The sequence below is a fragment of the Capra hircus genome, chromosome 21, assembly GCF_001704415.2.
Source record: "Capra hircus breed San Clemente chromosome 21, ASM170441v1, whole genome shotgun sequence".
In the NCBI taxonomy this organism is placed as follows: Eukaryota; Metazoa; Chordata; class Mammalia; order Artiodactyla; family Bovidae; genus Capra; species Capra hircus.
In genome coordinates this window covers 57,955,310-57,976,177 of record NC_030828.1, presented here as the reverse complement: position 1 = coordinate 57,976,177, position 20,868 = coordinate 57,955,310, and the positions used below count along the sequence as shown (strand labels likewise).

General features: G+C 55.8%; 2 protein-coding genes across 2 annotated transcripts in view; one reads left to right on the top strand and one right to left on the bottom strand.

Annotated features, from left to right (window-relative positions):
• The window catches only part of ASB2 (ankyrin repeat and SOCS box containing 2), a 47,730-nt gene extending 38,723 nt beyond the window's left edge, over positions 1-9,007 (top strand). Inside the window, exons 8-10 of the mRNA XM_018066414.1 lie at positions 1,189-1,753; positions 2,929-3,082; positions 8,322-9,007. Of these exons, the coding sequence (XP_017921903.1) occupies positions 1,189-1,753; positions 2,929-3,082; positions 8,322-8,458 (856 nt within the window). The 3' untranslated portion in view covers positions 8,459-9,007. The remainder of the gene's footprint in view (positions 1-1,188; positions 1,754-2,928; positions 3,083-8,321) is intronic.
• On the bottom strand, positions 13,751-15,135 carry FAM181A (family with sequence similarity 181 member A). Its single transcript, XM_018065882.1, has one exon. It carries the CDS (start codon positions 15,046-15,048, stop codon positions 14,167-14,169), a length of 882 nt encoding a protein of 293 aa, XP_017921371.1. The 5' UTR covers positions 15,049-15,135; the 3' UTR covers positions 13,751-14,166.

The following is a 20,868-nucleotide window of genomic DNA, read 5'->3' as shown; positions in this document are numbered from 1 at the left end:
AGCCACAGCTGATCAGCCCTCTCCAGGCCATAGGCAGGGCAGCAAGCCTGGGAGAGGCTAGAATCAGCCTTCAGGGGAAGAGGCATTGAGATCCACAGGACAGGGGAGGCGACGTCACGGTCACTGAGGGCTGACCAGGGCCTGGGGCAGGAGTGGTTGGGACAGACACGTTTGTCCCTTCCTGTTCCCCAGGACCTGGAGGCTCCCTCAAGTCCTCGGGGCAGCAAAACAGAGATATAGGACAGCTTAGCCCTGGAGTCAGGGGAGGGGACAAGTCCTGGTTTGTGTCTCCCAACATATGACCTGGGCAAGTCCCCTAACATCACTGAGCACGGATTTTTCTCATCTGAAACAAATGTGAATGACAAGACACACTTTATGGGTTGTTGTGGAGATTAAACCAAATAATGCGTGTAAAGCCTTTGGACGGTGTCCTGGCACATAGTGAGCCCTTGGATAGGGCTGTCCCCACCCCCAAACACCCCCCTTCCCCCCCCCTCCGCTCCGCCCCGCTCCACCGACCTAGGCAGGGCAGGGTCTGCACAACTTCATTGTTTTCCCACTCTAGGTCTGGGGGCCTTCCAGTCAATTCCTCTAGAAATACCCCTTAGCCTGAAAGAAGTCAGCAAGAGATTCTTGAAACTGCAGTCCGATCTGGCTGAGATTTTTAAAGGGCTCAGACTCTGGAGGCTTGTGGCTCAGCTTCTAAAGAATCCGCCTTCAGTGTGGGAGATCTGGGTTCGATCCCTGGGTTGGGAAGATCCCCTGGAGAAGGGAATGGCTGCACACTCCAGTATTCTGGCCTGGAGAATTCCATAGACTGTATAGTCCATAGGGTCGCAAAGAGTCAGACACGACTGAGTGACTTTCACTTCACACTAGCTTTAGGGGTTCTGGGTTTGAAGCCCAGCTCCACTCGTTACCGGCTCTGAAGTTTTGAGAACGTGGTGGAAGCTCTCTGGGCCTCAGTTTCCTTATCTGTAAAGTGGCCCCCTCTCCCTCCAGTGTAATTGTTGAGACTGGCCTCCCTCCAGTGTAATTGTTGAGACTGGCCGTCTCCACGGCGCCCCCTGCTGGTGGGCCCTGCCGCTCCCACGCAGTGGTTGCGAGCGTCTGAGCCTGGGCCCCTCGGCGCCCCCTGCCGGCGGGTCCGGTGCCGTGACCCGCGCGTGCCCGCCCCACCCGCAGGATCGTGCAGATGCTGCTGCCGGTGACCAGCCGCACGCGCGTGCGCCGTAGCGGCATCAGCCCGCTGCACCTGGCGGCCGAGCGCAACAACGACGAGGTGCTCGAGGCCCTGCTGGGCGCGCGCTTCGACGTGAACGCGCCGCTAGCGCCCGAGCGCGCGCGCCTCTACGAGGACCGCCGCAGCTCTGCGCTCTACTTCGCCGTGGTCAACAACAACGTGTACGCCACCGAGCTGCTGCTGCTCGCCGGCGCCGACCCCAACCGTGACGTCATCAACCCCCTGCTCGTGGCCATCCGACACGGCTGCCTGCGCACCATGCAGCTGCTGCTGGACCACGGCGCCAACATCGACGCCTACATCGCCACGCACCCCACCTCCTTCCCCGCCACCATCATGTTCGCCATGAAGTGCTTGTCGCTGCTCAAGTTCCTCATGGACCTCGGCTGCGACGGCGAGCCCTGCTTCTCGTGCCTGTACGGCAACGGCCCGCACCCGCCCGCCCCGCCGCCCTCCAACAGGTTCAACGATGCGCCCGCCTCCGACAAGGCGCCCAGCGCGGTCCAGGTAGGGGGGCGCGCCGCGGGGACTGCGGCCAGGCCCCGCGGGCTCCCGAGGCTGGGGGGACTGGAGGCAGGGGGGACCCTCGGCAGGGTGGACTGCACTTGGGAGGCAGCTGGAGACGGTGGTGAACAGGATTTAGAGGCAGTGGGGACTAACGGTTAGTGCACTTTGGAGGGCCTGTGAGCTGGCGTTTAGCACCCTTTGGAGGCAGTGGAAATTCAGTGGTTAACCTCTTTTAGAGGCAGCAGGCCTTAGCAGTTCGCAGGAGCATTTCCGTCCTCTGTATTAGGGGAGGGAACAGTTCGGCAGGCGATTAGTGGGGAACTCTGCAAAACTGAGGGGTTCACCACCCCCAGCAAACCTACACCTGGAATATCACGGTGATGGACCAAGATCCGGGTAGAGGTGAGAACAGGCCTAATAGAAGAGCAGGTGAGCTACAGAAAGTCAGTGACCCCAGAGGCAAGACCTGCCCATGGTGTGATTTAATAAGTCAAAGTCCAAAGAACAGGAAGTTAGAGGCACTTCCCTAGTGGTCCAATGGTTAAGAATCCAACACTGCAAGGGATACTGGTTCCATCCCCGGTCCCAGATCTCACATACCACTGAGCAACTAAGCCTGTGAGTCGCAACTATGGAAACCTGCGTGCCTAGAGCCTGTGCAACAAGAGAAGCCTGCAGACCGCAATGAAGAGTAGCCCCCGCTTGCTGCAACCAGAGAAAGCCTGTGTGCAGCGACAAAAACCCACCATAGGCGAAAAAACAAATCTTTAAAAAGGAAATTAGAAACACTCTTCTCTTAGAGCTATTAACAATGGCTAATGGCATCACTTAAGGGCCATCTTCTATGTGCAACGAAGTTTATGTTTATATTGCCTTAATTCTCATTTTAAAAAACCCTTCAAGTGAGTGTCATATACCCATTTTCTAGACAAGGAAGTTGGGGCTTAGGGGGCCCAAGCTGCCCACCTCCCACTTTGGTCAGCAGAGGCCTGTGTTGATGAGAGAGAGGTGTGGATCTGGAGAGCTGGATTCTACCCTGGGCTTGCCTGGTGTCTGTCTGTGCTCGGACATGTCCCCTGCCCTCAATGGCTGTGGGTTCCCGCCTGTAGGATGAGCTTGCTGAGGCAGTGCTCTTGATCCTGGGCACCCCAGCGCTGGTGTGTGTTCTCTTTCAGTTCTGCGAGTTCCTGTCTGCCCCAGAAGTGAGCCGCTGGGCAGGGCCCATCATCGATGTCCTCTTGGACTACGTGGGCAACGTGCAGCTCTGCTCGAGGCTGAAGGAGCATATTGACAGCTTCGAGGACTGGGCTGTCATTAAGGAGAAAGCAGGTACGGGCTGCCGCTGCTGCTGCTGCTGGCAGATGCCCCTGCCTGACTCAGGCCCAGGACTCGGGGCCTGTGACTGCTCCTGGCATTTGATGAGCACCTTCTCATGCCAGGCTCTGAGTGTCTCATCCAGTGTCTCCATGATCCCTTGTTTTGTAAATGAGGAGGCCAACCCCAGAGAGACGTCACTTGGGCAAACGTCTTATCACTAGTTAGTGGCAGAGCGGGTATTCAAATCCAGATTTGATCCACTAACTGCTAAGTCGCCTCAGTCGTGTCCGACTCTGTGCGACCCCAGAGACGGCCACCCACCAGGCTCCCCTGTCCCTGGGATTCTCCAGGCAAGAACACTGGAGTAGGTTGCCATTTCCTTCTCCAAGGCATGAAAGTGAAAAGTGAAAGGGAAGTCACTCAGTCGTGTCCGACTCCTAGAGACCCCATGGACTGCAGCCCACCAGGCTCCTCCGTCCATGGGGTTTTCCAGGCAAGAGTACTGGAGTGGGGTGCTGTTGCCTTCTCCGAGATCCACTAAAGGGTGTGTTAAACAAAAACCGCAGCTCCCTGAGGGGTGTCAGGATCTTTAGGGTAAGTTGTCCAGGTTTGTGGGCCACTGGGAAGCCGTGTGGTGGGTGGAGGAGGAAGTGATGGGCTCGGGCATCTCAAGCTGTAAAATGCACACGAAGCACCTGAGCATCTTATTTAAAATGCAGAGGCTAGCCTGGCAGGTCTGGGGCGGGGCCAAATGTGTACATTTCAACATGCTCCCAGGGCACCCCCGGAGCAGCACTGGTCTAGGAGGCAGGCCCCCAGAGCTCTGGAATCAGGGGCTTGCTGGGTGATCGTGGGCAGGACGCCCCTCGACCTCAGGGGCCCTGTCCAAACAGAGCAAGCTGGACGTGCTCAATGTCCAGCTCCTCCAGCTCTGCCAGCCTGGGGTGTTTGCAAGTGGGATGTGCCTGACACAATGAGGTGGGCTTTGGCCACATTCCAACAGCTGTGTGCAGCGTAGTTGAGGCAGCCTGGCTGTCAGGCCAGAAATCCCTCTAAGGAATTGTGGAGCTCACCTGCGCAGGTGAGGCGTCAGGAACAGTTGAACTGGGTGCTTCAGCTGATACTGAGGACATGCCTGTCCCAAGGAGAACCAACTGCCCCAGGGTTTCCTCTGGGTCTGAAGGGCACAGTCCCGTCTCCGGCTGCTTGTCGATCACGTGGCACAGAGGCCGACTCGCAGAAAGTTAGTTTTATCCCACCGCTGCTGCTGCTGTCCCCAGTGAGAATGCTGCCTCGTTACCTGTCCAGGTGTCCCACAGCCCAGTGCCCGGTCTTGCCGAGTTCCTCCTTGATCCCCGGGCCCCTTTAAGTCTAAAGTTTCTGGTAGGATTTTCCATTTGCACAAATGCCTAGGAGCACTTGAATTGAGGCCCTTGATAAAGTTACTGGAAAGGCGGTGGAGGGGGCGTGGAGAGAGAGACCCATGCCAGGGCGGCACAGGAAGGAGGGTGGTATTGACTTGTTTACTGGCTGGGAGCTCCAAATTCTCAATAAAACATTCATTGAATTCATAAATGGTTGCTGTCACTGGGACTGGCCACTAGAGGCCACTAGAGAGTAGAGCAGTTCTTGGAGAGAATCCCACCTCTCACTTTCTTCTGGACCTGCCCTGCCTGGGAAGGGTAATTAACAAACAGCTAACCTGTCCCTGCGGGAAAAAATTGCAAAACCTTTTATTGTGCTATAAACATTTGTTAACAAGAAGAACAAATAGTTCTTTTCATTTAATGCTGTGTTGTTGATATCAGAGACTCTGAAGTAGGGAACACCACTAGACCATTTAGGTATGACCTAAATCGAATCTCTTACGATTATACAGTGGAAGTGACAAATAGCTTCAAGGGGTTAGATCTGATAGACAGAGTGCCTGAAGAACTATGGATGGAAGTTCATGACATTGTACAGGAGGCAGCGATCAAGACCATCCCCAAGAAAAAGAAATGTGGGAAGGCAAAATGGTTGTCTGAGGAGCCCTTACAAATAGCTGAGAAAAGAAGAGAAGCTAAAGGCAAAGGAGAAAAGGAAAGATATGCCCATCTGAATGCAGAGTTCCAAAGAATAGCATGAAGAGATAAGAAAGCCTTCCTCAGTGATCAATACAAAGAAATAAAGGAAAACAATAGAATGGGAAAAACCAGATATCTCTTCAAGAAAATTAGAGATACCAAGGGACCATTTCATGCAAAGATGGGCACAATAAAGGACAGAAGTGGTATGGACCTAACAGAAGCAGAAGATATTAAGAGGTGGCAAGAATATACAGAAGAACTGTACAAAATAGATCTTCATGACCCAGATAACCACCATGGTGTGATCACTCACCTAGAGCCAGACATCCTGGAATGTAAAGCCAAGTGGCCCTTAGGAAGCATCACTACTACAAAGCTAGTGGAGGTGATGGAATTCCAGTGGAGCTATTTCAAATCCTAAAGATGATGCTATGAAGTGCTGCACTCCACACGGCAGCAAATTTGGAAAACTCAGCAGTGGCCACCGGACTGGAAAAGGTCAGTTTCATTCCAGTCCCAAAGAAATGCAATGCCAAAGAATGTTCAAATTAACACACAGTTGCACTCATCTCACACACTAGCAAAGTGATGCTCAAAATTCTCCAAGCTAGGCCTCAATAGTACATGAACCGAGAACTTCCAGATGTTCAAACTGGATTTAGAAAAGGCAGAAGAACCAGAGATCACATTGCCAACATCCGTTGGATCATCAAGAAAGCAAGAGAGTTCCCGAAAAACATCTACTTCTGCTTTATTGACTACACCAAAGCCTTTGACTGTGTTGATCACAACAAACTGTGGAAAATTCTTCAAGAGACAGGAATACCAGACCACCTGAACTGCCTCCTGAGAAATCTGTATGGAGGTCAAGAAGCAACAGTTAGAACTGGACATGGAACAACAGACTGGTTCCAAATAGGGAAAAGAGTACATCAAGGTTGTATATTGTCACCCTGCTTATTTAACTTATATGCAGTTTATATCATGCGAAATCCCAGGCTGGATGAAGCACAAGCTGGAATCAAGATTGCTGGGAGAAATATCAATAACCTCAGATATGTAGATGACACCACCCTTATGGCAGAAAGTGAAGATGAACTAAAGAGCCTCTTGATGAAAGTGAAAGAGGAGAGTGAAAAAGTTGGCTTAAAGCTCAACATTGAGAAAACTAAGATCATGGCATCCAGTCCCATCACTTCATGGCAAATAGATGGAGAAACAATGTAAACAGTGAGAGATTTTATTTTTGGGGGCTCCAAAATCACTGCAAGTGGTAACTGTAGCCATGAAATTAAAAGACAGTTGCTCCTTGGAGGAAAAGCTAGACAAGATATTAAGAGGCAGAGACATTCCTTTGCCAGCAAAGGTCCGTCTAGTCAAGGCTATGGTTTTTCCAGTAGTCATGTATGGATATGAGAGTTGGACTATAAAGAAATCTGAGTGCCAAAGAATTGATGCTTTTGAACTGTGGTGTTGGAGAAGACTCTTGAGAGTCCCTTGGACTGCAAGGAGATCAAACCGGTTCATCCTAAAGGAGATCAGTCCTGGGTGTTCATTGGAAGGACTGATGCTGAAGCTGAAACTCCTATACTTTGGCCACCTGATGCCAAGGACTGACTCATTGGGAAAGACCCTGATGGTGGGAAAGATTGAGGGCAGGAGGAGAAGGGGACAATAGAGGATGAGATGGTTGGCTGACATCACTGACTGGAGGGACTTGAGTTTGAGCAAGCTCTGGGACAGGGAAGCCTGGTGTGCTGCAGTCCGTGGGGTCACAAGGAGACGGACACAGCTGAGTGACTGAACTGACTGACTGACTTTCATTTAACGCTGTGTTGTTGATATCAGAGACTCCAAAGCCAGCCAGGATGCCAGCCTTGGAGGCCTTGTGTCCTCTGCCCGCCAGCAGCCTTTTGCCTTCCCACACGCTCAGCCTTTGCTCTGCTGAGAAAGGGGCTGTGCTTTCCAGGGCAGGCTCTGTCCTGAAATCAGAGGGCAGTGGAAGTGTCAGAAATGCCCTGATGGGGCGGCTGGAGAGGCTACACTGTGGTGCCCTGGCCTCTCCACCCTCCCCATGTTCCCTCTGCATTCCTGTCTCCCCTGGGCGGTCTCTTTGGCTTGGCACTGCTGCTTCCCCTGCTTGGACTGCCCTGCCTCTGTTCCTCACCTGGCAACTTCCTACCCACCCATCGAGACCTTTCTCAGATGCACCATCTGGTATGGAAGGCTTTCCCCAAAGCTCCTGAGTGGATACCCCTGTACCTCTGTCCCAAGCACAGGGCCAAGTGCAGTGAAGGGGTCAGCATGTGTGTGTTGAATGAATGAATGGATGGCGTTCCCGGAGCTGCAATTAATTACCCCATTACTAGATGCATCAGGAGCTGAAATTAATTGCCCCATTACTAGATGCATCAGGGGGTAATCTTACCCCCTTCTCTCCACCCCCCACCCCTTAGCTGAGAAAGCTCCACTTAATGAAGTATCCCCTGGGGGCCTCCTGGAAGAGGCGGCCTAGTAGGATTCTGGGACCTGCTCAGTCCCTGCCTGTTGATCCTGACTTCTCTGCACCTCCTAGAACCCAGGGCTGAACTGGACGCATGGGATCACTTAGGAGGTCGTATTTGCTGAGGCTATGAGGAAGGGCGGAGTCTGGGCTGACACGTAGAGGAGGGAGCCCAGGACAAGCTCCAGTGCCAGGCGTGATTCTTGCTAAGCCCTCACCTGTGAAATAGGTTTGGTGCCTGCCTTCCTTGGGCTTCCCTGGTGGCTCAGTGGTAAAGAATCCACCTGACAATGCAGGAGACGTGAGCTCAATCCCTGGGTCAGGACGATCCCCTGGAGAAGGAAATGGCCTCCCACTCCAGTATTATTCTTGCCTGGGAAATCCCATGGACAGAGGAACCTGGTGGGCTACTGTCCATGGGGTCACAAAAGAGTTGAACACGGCTTAGCAACTAAACAACAACATCAAACCTGCCCTTCTTCTTCCTTGGGCTGTGCAGATGAATGAAGTGTGGCACCTTTTCAGTTGGCAGGGACCATGAGCATGGGGGAGTCAGGGCATCTCCTCTCTTAGCCAGCCACACGGGTCAGGTGCTTCCCACAAGCCAGGGGTCAGAGATACAAACCCTCTGCCGGGTGCAAGCAACCAATCAGCATCTCTCTTTCTGTCCTTTTTCCAGAACCTCCAAGACCCCTGGCTCATCTTTGCCGGCTGCGAGTTCGAAAGGCCATTGGGAAGTACCGCATCAAACTCCTGGACACGTTGCCGCTTCCAGGCAGGCTGATCAGATACCTGAAATACGAGAACACCCAGTAACCAGAGCACGCAGGGGCGGAGCAGCTCCTCAGACGGTTTCACTGAGTCTCAGGACAGTGGTGTCCCCAAATCCAGGGGACCCAGGGACAGATGCGGCTGGGAGCTGCCGGGCTCTCAGAGGTCTCTGGGCCAGAGCTTTGCCCAGAGCAGAGGACAGATGTGTCAAGCAGGAGAAGAACTGGGTTGGCTTTCACTTGGATGAGGAGATCCCAGACCGGCTCTGCCATTGGGAATGGCAGAAAGCTCCATTCCTGGGGCCGAGAGGCGGGACCAGGGCAGAACTTGGGGTGGTCGGGGGAAGGCAAGGGGGCCGGCAGCGAAGCCCTGACCCCACCTCCAGGCTGTGGCTGGAGAGCTTTCTTTCTGGGGTGATTCTGTCTTTGCTGGGCCACCTCGCTGCAGAGCTGCCCTGTGCCCCCCCCCCCCCCGTGCTCTGTGAAACTCTCCACTTGACTCAGTTCTCTCCCCAAAGCTGTGGCCCAGGGGAGCAGGGTGGGAGACCTCGGGCCCGGAGGGCTTCCTTAGGTACAATAAATGTTGCACAGATGACGCCCTGCCCAGTGAAGTCTCTCACCAGCCCCCTCCAGGGCCTTGAGGTCCTCAGCCCAGCTCCTGGTGGGAGTGAGGGTGGGACCGGGGGCTGGGACAGGGCACGTGGAGCCCTGATCGCGTCACTTTGGTTTGGACTTCTGAAAGGCCCCAGAGCATGTGTCCTTAAATTCACCAGAAGAGACCCGATGGCCAGAGGAGAGGGGGCAGCTAGCTGCCCTGTGATCGAAGCTGGCAACGTTGCTTTCTCTCTCCTGGTTCCAGTGCCATAGAAACCAGAGCTTCATCACAAACAGGGTCTCAGAGCCTACAGGTCTCCTGACACCTGGCCTTGTCTTATGCACACGTTCCCTGGCACTGTCTTCACGTCTTAACCCACCCATTTGGCGACAAAGGCTGAGATACGAGGGGAAAGCCATCTAAATACTGGCTCCTGTGAGCAGGTGCCGGAGGGAGGCTGTCGTCAATCCTCGCAAAGGCCCCACGCTTGAGAGGCAGGAAGCCAGCCCTGTGCCCTCCGCCACATCCTCCCATCCTCCCGTGACTTGAGGGGAGCCGGGCAGGAGCCGCCAGCCCGTTTTGGGTGCTGCAGGTGAGAGCACTGAGGATTGGCACTTGGGGCATGTTCTCGAGATCTGAGTCTCTCTTACACCACCCTGTTTTTCCATGGAAGTCACACTCTGGAGAAAGAAATGGCAACCCACTCCAGTGTTCTTGCCTGGAGAATCCCGTGGGCAGAGGAGCCTGGTGGGCTGCAGCCGATGGGGTCGCAAAGAATCAGATATGACTGAGTGAGCACACACAGTAGCTCATAGGCACTGTCTTCCCCCGCGTGATTAAAGCCACTCAGGTGACACCAGAGCAGGTGACCTTGCTGAAGAGCCTGCTCGGGCCTCCTCTAGGAGAGGCTTAACGGAGATCAAAGGTTATTTATGGCCTTTGGAGATGAGCAGCTGGGCGGGTTGTGAGAGCACTGGTCCCAGGCCTGGCTTCGCCTGGGCTTGCACCTCTGGGGCCTTGGGGTCCCAACCTTGTGGCCCTTGGTGGCCTTTCCGGCTCTTACATCTTGGCTTTCCATGGAACCAGTAAGTCCCAGTGCCTTCCTAAAGAGGCCGAGTCTGCCAAGTAACACCTTCCAGCCAGGGGTTTCAGGGATCTGGCTGCTTCTTGCCCCCTCCTCCCTGGTACAGAAGGGAAAACAGGCCCAGAGAGGGGAAGGGACTTGCCTGGGTACACACAGCAAATCCCCGGGGGTCCAGCCCAGCAGTGGTCAGCTAGAGTCTCGTGGTCTCGTGCTGCAGAGATCCTGAAGCAATCCCGAAGGAAGCCTGCGCCCTCCCAGACTGGGGATGTTCAACCCTGGGGTCCAGGAGAAGTGGCCGGGGCTCAGTGCACAGTCAGGAAGACCCTGACTGCAGAATGCCTCCGCCGACCGGGAGCCAGAGGGCATGGCGGCAGTCTAGGGTGGGATGGAACAGAAAGATGCTTGAGTGTGTTCAGGATGGGGCTGGGCATCAGGCAGACTCTCAAAACTCCAGCACTTAGGTCACCTTATGTCCTAGGGGGTCCTAACAGACAGGGGCCTTGGGCATCGGGCAGGATGGGGACACTGGTCAGAGGGCGGTCTCCCCTGGAGGAGGTGAGGCTTGAGGAGATGGCAGGAGGTGGGACGGACGGCTCAGCCTCTGCATTCAGCGTGTGTGTGTGTGTATGTGTGTGTGTGTGTGTGTGCACGCACGCACATGCATGCATGCTCAGTCATGTCCAACTCTCTGCGACCCCATGAAGTATATAGCCTGTCAGGCTCCTCTGTCCATGGAGTTCTCCAGGCAAAAATACCAGAGCGGGTTGCCATTTCCTTCTCCAGGGGATCTTCCCGACCCAGGGATCAAACCTGCAGTCTCTTGTATCTCCTGCATTGGCTAGTGGGTTCTTTACCAGCTGAGCCACCAGGGAAGCCTGCATTCAGCATTGGCACCATCTCCAGCCTGGGAGGCCCCGGAGTCACCTTGGTTCTTAGAATATTGCTGGACGTCCATACCAGTCAGTCACAGCCACTGGTCAGGGTCCTTCCCCTCCAGTGCCTCACCCAGGCATGGCCTTTGCAGGTTCCCCTCCCAGTCCTCCAACCACCTCCGCATAATCCAGCAGCTAAAGGGTTAATGTCCCACTGCTTCTGGGGTCAATCCTGATTGGTCGGTGCTCAGACTGTGCCAGGGGTTTCCTTTTTTGACCATATCTGCTGTCAAGAGGACTGTACAGCCGGCACTCCCATGCTTACCCAGCCCCTGGGAAGATTTCAGCCTCAGAGATGTGTAGACAGCCTCACCAACAGTCAAAGTCCCGGAAGTGGCTCCATGTCGTGGGCAGAAGCACATGTGACCCGGTGCTGTTTTGGTTAGGGGAGCAGCTACTTCTGCAGCTGCAGCTGTCTGTCTGTTTTCATACTGAGAATTTCCAAGGTATGTCTTTTCCCCAGCTTGCTTCCACATGGGGAATTATGATGTCGGGTGCTTCTGTTGAGTGGCACCCTGGTAAAGGTTTCTGCTTCCAGATAAGGCTCCCAGGGTGTGACTGAAGCACCACCAGGTATACCCCCTGGGAAAGGTTGAACCCCAGAGGGGCTGTGGGGCCCCAAGCTCCGTGCGCTGGAGCAGAACCCAAGGAAACATGCCTCCCAGAGCAGGGCTCCTTCTCTGAAGGAGTTGGCTGGTTCGATGGCCCCAGAACCCATTCCTGCAGGCCGCCCAGTCTATAAACATTGAAATGTTGGCATGGAAGGACCTAGAGACATAGTCAGATAACTAGGTGACTTTGGGTGGGTGCAGCTTTTCCTCCTTTGTGTCACACTAGACTGCCTGGTGCTCTCACCATCCCCACAGCTACCCACGTGGCAGGTCTATTTTCCTTTTTGCTTTTTTTTTTTTAAATTTTCAATCACATTTTTCGGATAAAGAAACTCTGGCACAGAGAGGTCAAGTAACTTGCCCAAGGTCACTCAGCTGCTAGGTGGCAGGGCCAGGATTAGAGTGTTTAACCCCCGCTGTACTGTGTGGAGGGGCTGAACCTTATCACAATGGGTCCTGCAAGGACCTCTGTAATGACGTGCAAGTCAGGAAAGAGGGGACATGCCTCCTCCAGGGACCCTCTCTGTTCTTTAAGAGTGGGGCAGCCTGAGGTGAGAGTCCCGGCTGAGGACTCCTTACCCCATGAACCAGACGGGCATGCAAAACAACCCTGCTTGTGTGCCTCGCGGCACCCAGTGGCCTCGCGGCTCTGACATCCTCTGAGACCATCAGACATAAAACACCAGAAACCCACCCACTTTCCCAGTGAGCAAGCTGCTCCATCCCTGGGGATGCCTCACTTCAGGGGAACCTGCAGGCCTTAGCAATCACTAATTCGGAGTCCTGTGTTAGGAAGGATTCTGAGGCCATATCTGGACCTGAAAAGGGAGCGTCTGTAACCAGTTATGAGGCTCGCTTTGGATGCAGAAGCCGTGGGTGCATCTGATTGCTATCTTTATCCAGTCCCTCCTTTACGGAGGGGCTTCCCAGGTGGTACTAGTGCTAAAGAACCCACCTGCCAATGCAGGAGACATAAGAGATGCAAGTTCAACCCCTGGGTTGGGAAGATGCCCTGGAGAAGGAAACGGTAACCCACTCCAGAGCTGGACACGACTGAGAGACCCAGCACGCATGCACTCCTTTACAGAGGAGGAAACTGAGGCACAGAATGGGGAATAACCTGTTCAACGTTATGCTGTCGATGTGGGTGTGGAGTCCCCCACCAGGCTGGCCCATTGCCCCGGACCCAGTCATGAGAACTGTGCTTTGAGGAAATGAGACGCTCAGCCTCTGTGGCAGCCCCCACGCTCTCAGCCACGGAGCCACGCTGAGGCCTCCAGTGGCTTGGCTGGTTTGGGTGCTATCGGGGCCAAACCAAGGGCCACTGCCCACCAGCAGTGCCCCTCTGTGTGCATGGTCGCTGGCAGAGGCCCTCATCTTTCCACTGATGGGCGCCTAGTATGTGCCAAGGGCTGCATCAGGCCTGGGAAGAGAGCCAGCAGAGGGAAACCTAGGAATCTGAATTAGCTAGAGGTGATGGCGATGACAGTGCTGATGATGACTTTGCCTGCGGACACAGAACCGAAGAATACAAGAGAAACAACTTGGTCAGACAACCAGTTATTTTGTTCACAAGAGGCCCCGTTCCGGTTCAGCCTGACCTTCCCCTCTGACCAGCGTCGAACGTGACTGCCTTGGCCCAGCCTCTGCTCTGAGGCTGTGATGGGGTGGGAGGTGCCACCGAGGGGCCTGTTCTCATCTCACCCCTCATCCCGCAGGTGGGGCAGGGAGGCCCGGAGAGGAAGGGTCCAGCCCTACATCCCACGGCAGAACCAGGAGGACAGATTCACCCCTCCCTACCCACCCCCCCCACACACCCCAGTACCAGTTCCTATTCTCCAGAGCAGTTTGGGCCCTCTGGGGCTCCAGGCCTCCCCTGGCCTCTACTTTCTGACATGGGGAACCAGAGCCCCCTTTCCCAGGAATCCCCTCCACCCTCCTTCAGGTTGAGCTGTCGGGCTCCCAGGCCCATTCCAGGCATCACGGAGGCCTCTGGGCCACTCTGGGCACCGCCCCCCGCCACCCACAACAGCCTCTGTAAGCAGCCCTCCACCTGGGGCATAGCCAGCATTTCCTAGGCCAGGGGACCAGTCAACTTCATGAACCTGAGAATGTGGAAACTGAAAAAGAAATGTCTTTATTCTCTTAACCTTCTTAGTATTTACAAAGAACAAGAAGAACAAGACTGAGACTGGCTTACACAGTGGGTGGCATGTGAACAGGTGGTGTAACGCTGGCTTCTGGGGTGGCCGGAGGGCCAGGGCAAGGGCCCCAGCCACCTGAGGTCTGCACGGGCACATGGGTGATCTGTCGGTCACTGGCCTGCTTGCAGAGGGGCTGGCCTCCAGAGGCTGTGCGGGCTGGCTGGACGGCTGCCCGAGAAGAAGCCCCTGCCCCATCCTGCCCTGCCCTCCTCCCCTCAATGCAAAGGGATGGTTCTCACCCAGCCCACTCCTCATGAGAAGCGCTCGCTCCTGGGGGTCCCCTATACCCTGCAGGCCAGAGGACGGAGCCAAGGCCCTCCCCACCTGGCTAGAGGTAGCCGAAGACGTTGAAGATGGGTGGGGGCACGGCCGGCTTGGTGGGGATGGGTTTCAGAACCACAGGTCTGTACACTTTCTGCCCCGGGCCCTCCGCGTCCTTGCAGAAGTGGGCCAGCTCGCCGGGGGAAGCTGCACTTTTCCGCCAGAGGCCCAGGCTGGGCATCGGGCTCTGGGGCAGGGCTCCTGGAGGGCTTGGGTAGATGGGCTGTCCATGGTACTGGAAGGGGCAGCAGCTCCAGGCACTGACGCGGCCCACCAGGGAAACCCCGGGCATCTTGAGTGGCTCCTTTTCAGCCGGGGCCCTGGGGGAGGTGGGCACCGGGGCAGTCTCGGGCCCCAGGGGCTCCAAGCCTTTACAGTGTTTCTTACCCTCGTAGGGAGGTCCCTCCCGGGGTCCCAGTCCCCCCTCCAGCCCCACGGGGTAGCTGTGGGTGGGCCGTGGCTCTTCCCAGAAGGAAGCAGGCAGCTGTCTTTTCCTCATGGGCACCTGGCCAGGCCTGGCAGCTCCTGGATCAGGCCCATGGAGGGTCCGCTCCTTAGAGAGGCTTTCCTCCCGGTCCGGGTTCCCCAATGCCTTCTCCTTGTAGCCCCCACCCCCGCCGGGGCTGGAACCGTGGCCAGATTCGAGGGGCAGCGGCCTCCCGGGCCGGTCCTCGGGCCCCCTTTTCAGGTGAGGCTCGGCCCCTCTGCCCGGGAGTCCCCGCGGGAGCCGGGAATACTTCTGGGAGAAGCGTTTGAGCTGCTTCTGCAGGTACTTGCGGTGGTCCACCGAGCGGCGGCAGGGCGCAGACTTGTCCAGGGCCGCCTTGATGTCGCTGGACGCCAGGTTCACGAAGTTTAGCAGCATCTTCACGTCACTGTCGGATGCCATCACCAGAGCGCCACTGCACCGGGCTTTCCATGAAGAGGCTGGGTTTTCCAGGCAGCTGGCAGCTCCAGGGAAGAGCACAGAGCCAACCTGGCGAAGGACACAGCAGCCGTTGGTGTCTCTCCGAGCATCCACACTCTACCCTCCCCAAAGGCCACATAGCTGCAGACAGCAGTGGTCCCCACCTCAGCCCCCCTCAGCCCTAGACAGAGTTCCTGGGTCATGGGATACCCATTCAGGCTGCTAAGCATTTCCCAGAGCCTCTGGGATGCAACGGGAAGAAACCCATTTCATCTTCAACAGAGCTCCGCATCTGCAGGTGAGGCTGAGACAGGTCAGGCAACTTGCCCAAGGCCACCTGGCGCTACCAAGAGGCATTGCTGGGGCGGGAGCCCACCAGCAATGGTGCATGTCTCCCCACACACCACGCTGCCCGAAGGGCATGACTTGCCAGCAAGGTTTTCATTTTCTGAGCCGAGGCAGCCGCTCCACTTTAAGGCAAGGCCAAGCCCCCTGGTTGCCTGGCGGTGCCCTCCTCCTCCCACCCCCGCCCCCAAGTCCTGCTAGCAGCCGCCGCCCCCCCCTTGGTCCCCACGCTCCACCCACAGGTCTCACGCAGGACAGGCAGGACCCCTGTCTGGCACTCAAGCCGAGGTCTGCCTGGCGGGCTGATCGCAGGCTGCAGGCAGCGGGGGCTCCCCCGTAGAAGCATCTGCAGCAATTTCATGCCTCCTCGGCCACCACCCTGCAGCCCCCCGCCCCTCCCCCAGGCCCCAGCCAGCCCCACGCCCCCCACCCAGTGGGGCCTGAGCTGCCTGGGCCTCCACACTGACCGAGGGTGCGGGGGCCCGGGCCCCCGCCAAGGCGGCCCGGCAGAGGTTTCCCCCACGCCGCAGACCTGGGCCAGGCCCGGTGCGGCCGGCGAGCTCCGTGGTCCGGCTGGAGGCAGTTGTGCCGCCCTCGAGTGGGCTGAATGGAGGACGACGGGTCCCCGGAGCTGGGGGGCCCTCAGGCCAATCAGGAGCGCCTCTCCAGATACAAAGCATCCCAAGCAGGCGGCGGCCCCGTTCCCACATTCTTTGCCGTCACAAATTGTCACCATGGGGACCATCACAAAAAAGACAGCTCCCAAATGCAATCATTTCCCGGTAAATTTCTACCCTTCAGCCCACTCTCCCTTCTCGGCCTCCACGCCCCTCCTCCCCTTGACCTCGGTTCCCTGGTTTCTCGAGGGGGCGGGGTGTGTCGTGTGCGTACGCATATGTGTGTGTATGTGTGTGTATGTGTATGTATTTATAAAGTCCAAGATTGAGGAGGGGCTGGACCCAGAAAAGATGGGCTTGCAAACCTACCCCCAAGACTCCGGGCCTGCAGCTGCCATGCTCCAGTGCAGACAGACAATCGGACGGGGTAAGCCAGGGCGGGCTGCTTTCCCCGCTGTCCTTGAGTGTTGAGTGGCTCACTTGCGCTGTCTGTCTCTCTCTCCCTCTCTTTCTCTCTCTCCCCACCCCCTTCCCAAGGCATGGGCACTGGCGGGGCTGCGAGGGCGGGCAGCACGCTGATGTTGGAAAGGTGGCCAGGGAAGGGCCCTCTAACGAGGTGCTGGGATATCCATGGGAAGGGGGCCGGAGCTCTCAGGAATCTTGTCTTTATGTTTGCTTCCTCAATTGAGCTGCACAAAGCCTGAATTGCCCATTCAGTGAGGCCGGACAAAAGGTTGGCGTTGCACGGTCCCCTAGCATTTGTAGTCAAACAGTTAGGGACTTAAATCGAGTCGTCATGATGGAGAAAGAGGTGGACAAAGCCCATAGAATTGCCATCAGCAAACATTTTCCTGTGTCATATTAGCCAGTCTCCATGGCTCCCCTTGGCCTGGGGACAATGGCACAAGTTTGCACACTTGGCTACTGTCACCGTGCCAACGCCGGCGGGGCCGCAAGCAGGGCCGCTCCGAGCGAGCAAGGGAACCCGGGGCCGGCCGCTGGCCCTGCCCACCGACTGGCCCGAAGGAAGGTGAGGCTGCAGGCGCAGGGAGACTGCCTGGGAAATCCAGATGGGCGAGGCCTCCGTGCCAGCCAGCTGGGTGGGCCCCCGGCACGCCAGCCTCTGCCTCTTCTTTCCTCTCCTCCTCTCCCTCTCCTCTGCCACCTGCCCCTCCTGCCCCCTAGCCAGCCGACACAAGCCCACACCTTGACATCACAAACTAAAATGCCAAGGATGCTCTCCAAAGCCCCCTCCCCATCCCCAGACTGAGAGCGCTGGCAGGGCAGGAGGACTCACCCACCACTGATGCTCCCACCCCTTCCTGCTGGCCAAAGGGCAGCCACTCCCAGTGCCAGGTGCCTGCAGGCAGCACAGAGGCCCCAAGTCACCCCACTCTGGCCTGAGGGTTCCCACAGACTGAATGAGGGGTTTGGAGGAGATGGTTTAGGCCCTGAGGAGCCCGGTGTAGCGACTCCAGGCCCTCTTCTCCTGCTGCTGAGATGAAGGCTTGACCCTGGGCTGCAGCATTCCGATTGTGGGCCCCTATCTGCAGCAGCCTCTGCCTGCCTGAGGGCTAAACCACTGTCATTTTACCCCCCTGAGATGTAGGGGTTATTTGCTTCTGCAGCACCGTCCAGCCCACCCTGACTGGTAGACGCAGGAGACATCCTCTCTGCTCCAAAGTGCCCTGCCCACACGGCTGGAAAAAGCACTCTGCTGCCCCAGGTCACCCGGTTAGGCTCTGGAGCAGCTCTCATCATGGCTTCACACTGCCTGCTGCCAGGGGCACCCAGCCTCGTATGAATTCCAGCCCCTCCACAACCTAGCGCCGGCCCAGGAGCCACCTTCTCCGTCATTCTCTTGCTGGGAGATTGACCTCAAATTACCCCAGCCCCAGTCCCGCCTGGCTTCCGGACCCTCTGTGTCTGCTCCCGCCAGCCTCTCTGTCTGGAAGGTTCCCTCCTCTAGGAGCGTGGGGATGCTCTCTGCACACTCTGCTCGGATCTCAGCTTCCTCGGAGACCAGCCTGCAGTCCCTCCAGCCTACCCGACGCCGCCTGCCCGTGACGTCATCCCCATCCACCAATGATGGACTCCCATCCCCAACAGGTCCCTGAGCTCTGTGGGACTTGAGTCTGCGTCTTTAAAAATCTCCAGAGCTCTTGATAGGGGCTGTTCTTCCACTAAATAAAGGAGAGAGCGAGGAAGGAAGGGAGAGAGAAAAACAGGGGGAAGATAATGGACACTTGTAGAGCACCTGGTTCCCACTGAGATGCACGCACCTGGCCCAGCTCACGTGGCCCTGGGACAGCTCCGAGGGTGTGGGTGTGGCCAGCCCAGATGGGCAGCACAAGAGGCAGTTAGTTTCCCAAGCGCGCACAGCTACTAACTGGTAGAACTTGAACCTGAAGCCAGGACTGTCTGTACACAAAGCCCATGTCAGTCCCGCCAGGCCATGACGCTGCCCTGAGCTGTTGGGTTGGATGGCCTCTCAGACCGGGTTTTCTGTGTCAAGTCCTGCCTTCAGCTCTTCTGTCCTTCCTCAGGACGTGACTCTCAACTTCTGACTCAGGAACATGGGAGCTACAGCGATGGGTGATCAGGCGAGGGGAGAGGTGGCGACTATGGCTTGAACTGTGGCCTGAGAACGTGAACCACCACCCTGCATGTACCCAGCCCCACCCCAGGCCTCAGGCCACACCGCTGGGATGCCTGTGACCCTTGCCGAGGAAGCCTTCTCCATGATTTTCTGATGGCCTGTATACACAGGTGGAAACACATCACTGATAATACCCATGCCTTGCTCTGGAGAGAATTTCCACAGTCATTCTCAGTGTGGTCCTGGGTCTGTGCAGGGAAGCAATTGTTCACCCTGTTTACAGTGGGTGACACACAGACAAGCTTCAGACTTCTGCTTCTTGGGCCCAACTCAGGCAACCCTGTACCTTCAGCACTCTTTCAGGCCCAGCTCAAACAAACATCCAGGAAATCTTTCACCAACATGCCAGAATTACATATGCTCTCATCCTCCATTTACAGATTCAAAGATGAAGTCTAACCTCCTTGGTTTAACACAGAAGGCTGGCACAGAGGGTTATCATTGTTCAGTCGCTAAGTCATGTCTGACTCTTTGAGACCCCAGGGACTGGAGCACACCAGGCTTCCCTGTCCTTCGCTGCCTCCTTGCTTGCTCAAACTCATGTGCATTAAGTCAGTGATACCATCCAACCGTCTTATCCTCTGTCAGCCCCTTCTCCTCTTGCCCTCGATCTTTCCCAGCATTAGGATCTTTTCCAGTGAGTCAGCTGTCCACATCAAGTGGCCAAAGTATTGGAGCTTCAGCTTCAGCATCAGTTCTTCCAATGAGTATAGAGGGTTGATTTCCTTTAGAGTTGACTATTTTGACCTCCTTGCAGTCCAAGGGACTCTCAAGAGTCTTCTCCAGCACCACAATTCAAAAACATCAATTCTTTGGCACTCAGCCTTCTTTATGGTTCAACTCTCACATCTATACATAACTACTGGAAAAACCGTAGCTTTGACTATATGGACCTCTGTCAGCAAAGTAATGTCTCTGTTTTTTAATATGCTATCTAGGTTGGTCATAGCTTTTCCTCCAAGGAGCAAGAGTCTTAATTTTGTGGCTGCAGTCACTGTCCACAGTGATTTTGGAGCCCAAGAAAGTAGCTTCTCACTAAATGTTTCATGAATTAAGTACTTTGGACATCCCATCACATAGAATTTACCCTGTGGACTAGAAGCAACTGCTCCCAGTCTAGTATTATTATTTATAAAGCCCACTCATCTGGCGCCACCTGTGTGAACTCCACGAAAGCAGGGAGCTTGTCTGCTGGCTCATTTCTGTATCTCCAGTGCCTGGCATGGCCTTGGCAAAGAGCAGGCCTTCATGACGGACACTTGTGGCTGCCACGCTTGCACTTGATGACCAATCGTGTGCTCCGTGTGTCTTCAAACAGGAGGCATTGTTTCCCAATTGCGACCCCCTACACCGCAGCAGGGGCCCTAGAAAGCTCTGTTGAAGGCAAGCCAGCTGTGCTGACTTGGGCTTGAGGGTCCCGTCCCAACCATCCGCTGATCTCCGACATTCCAGTCATGTTAACCCCGCCTCAAATTTATCCACACCGTTCATCACAAGGGACTCCATTCAGTACCCGCCATGTGCCAGGGACCAGAGAGGCCAGGGTGGGCTCGCTTGGCTTGCTCCTTTCTTCCCGAGGCAACTTACTACAGAACAGATCAACTTTGTCTTGATGGTTAAGCACCCATTTTCTGCCCAGCCGCCAGTGAAATGAACACTAACTTTCCTCTGTTTCTTAAACAAACTACTAGGGGCCACCCTTACAGAATCTTTAGATGTCATCTGACACGGCCCTCTTCTGGAGTTAGCTAACGCAGGTGCAACCTGAACCTGAAAACTAAAGGGAGCATTTGGCCACGTCTTGTGCCAACCAAGCCAGAGGGAACCTGGGGAGGTGATCTGGGGGCAGTGGGCTTTCAAACTGCTTTTATGCAGAGAAACCCATTAAAGAATATTGTGTGGGAGCCCAATATATAAAGTAGCGAGTGGTGTGCAGTGAACACAGTTGATTTTTGCACACACAAATGCATGCTTCCTATTTATTTTGCAAACAGTAGATCAGAACAAGGAAGTTGTTTTGATGACAGGGAATGTTGAAACAAGGGTCTATAGATTACAGTCTGACATCAGCTGTACTGTCCAACCACCCCAGCTCAGGAAACATACAAAGGCTACATGGAGGGTGAGGGCACAGTGGTCCAACCAGCACCTCTGTGGATGTGTGATGCAGAAATCACAAGA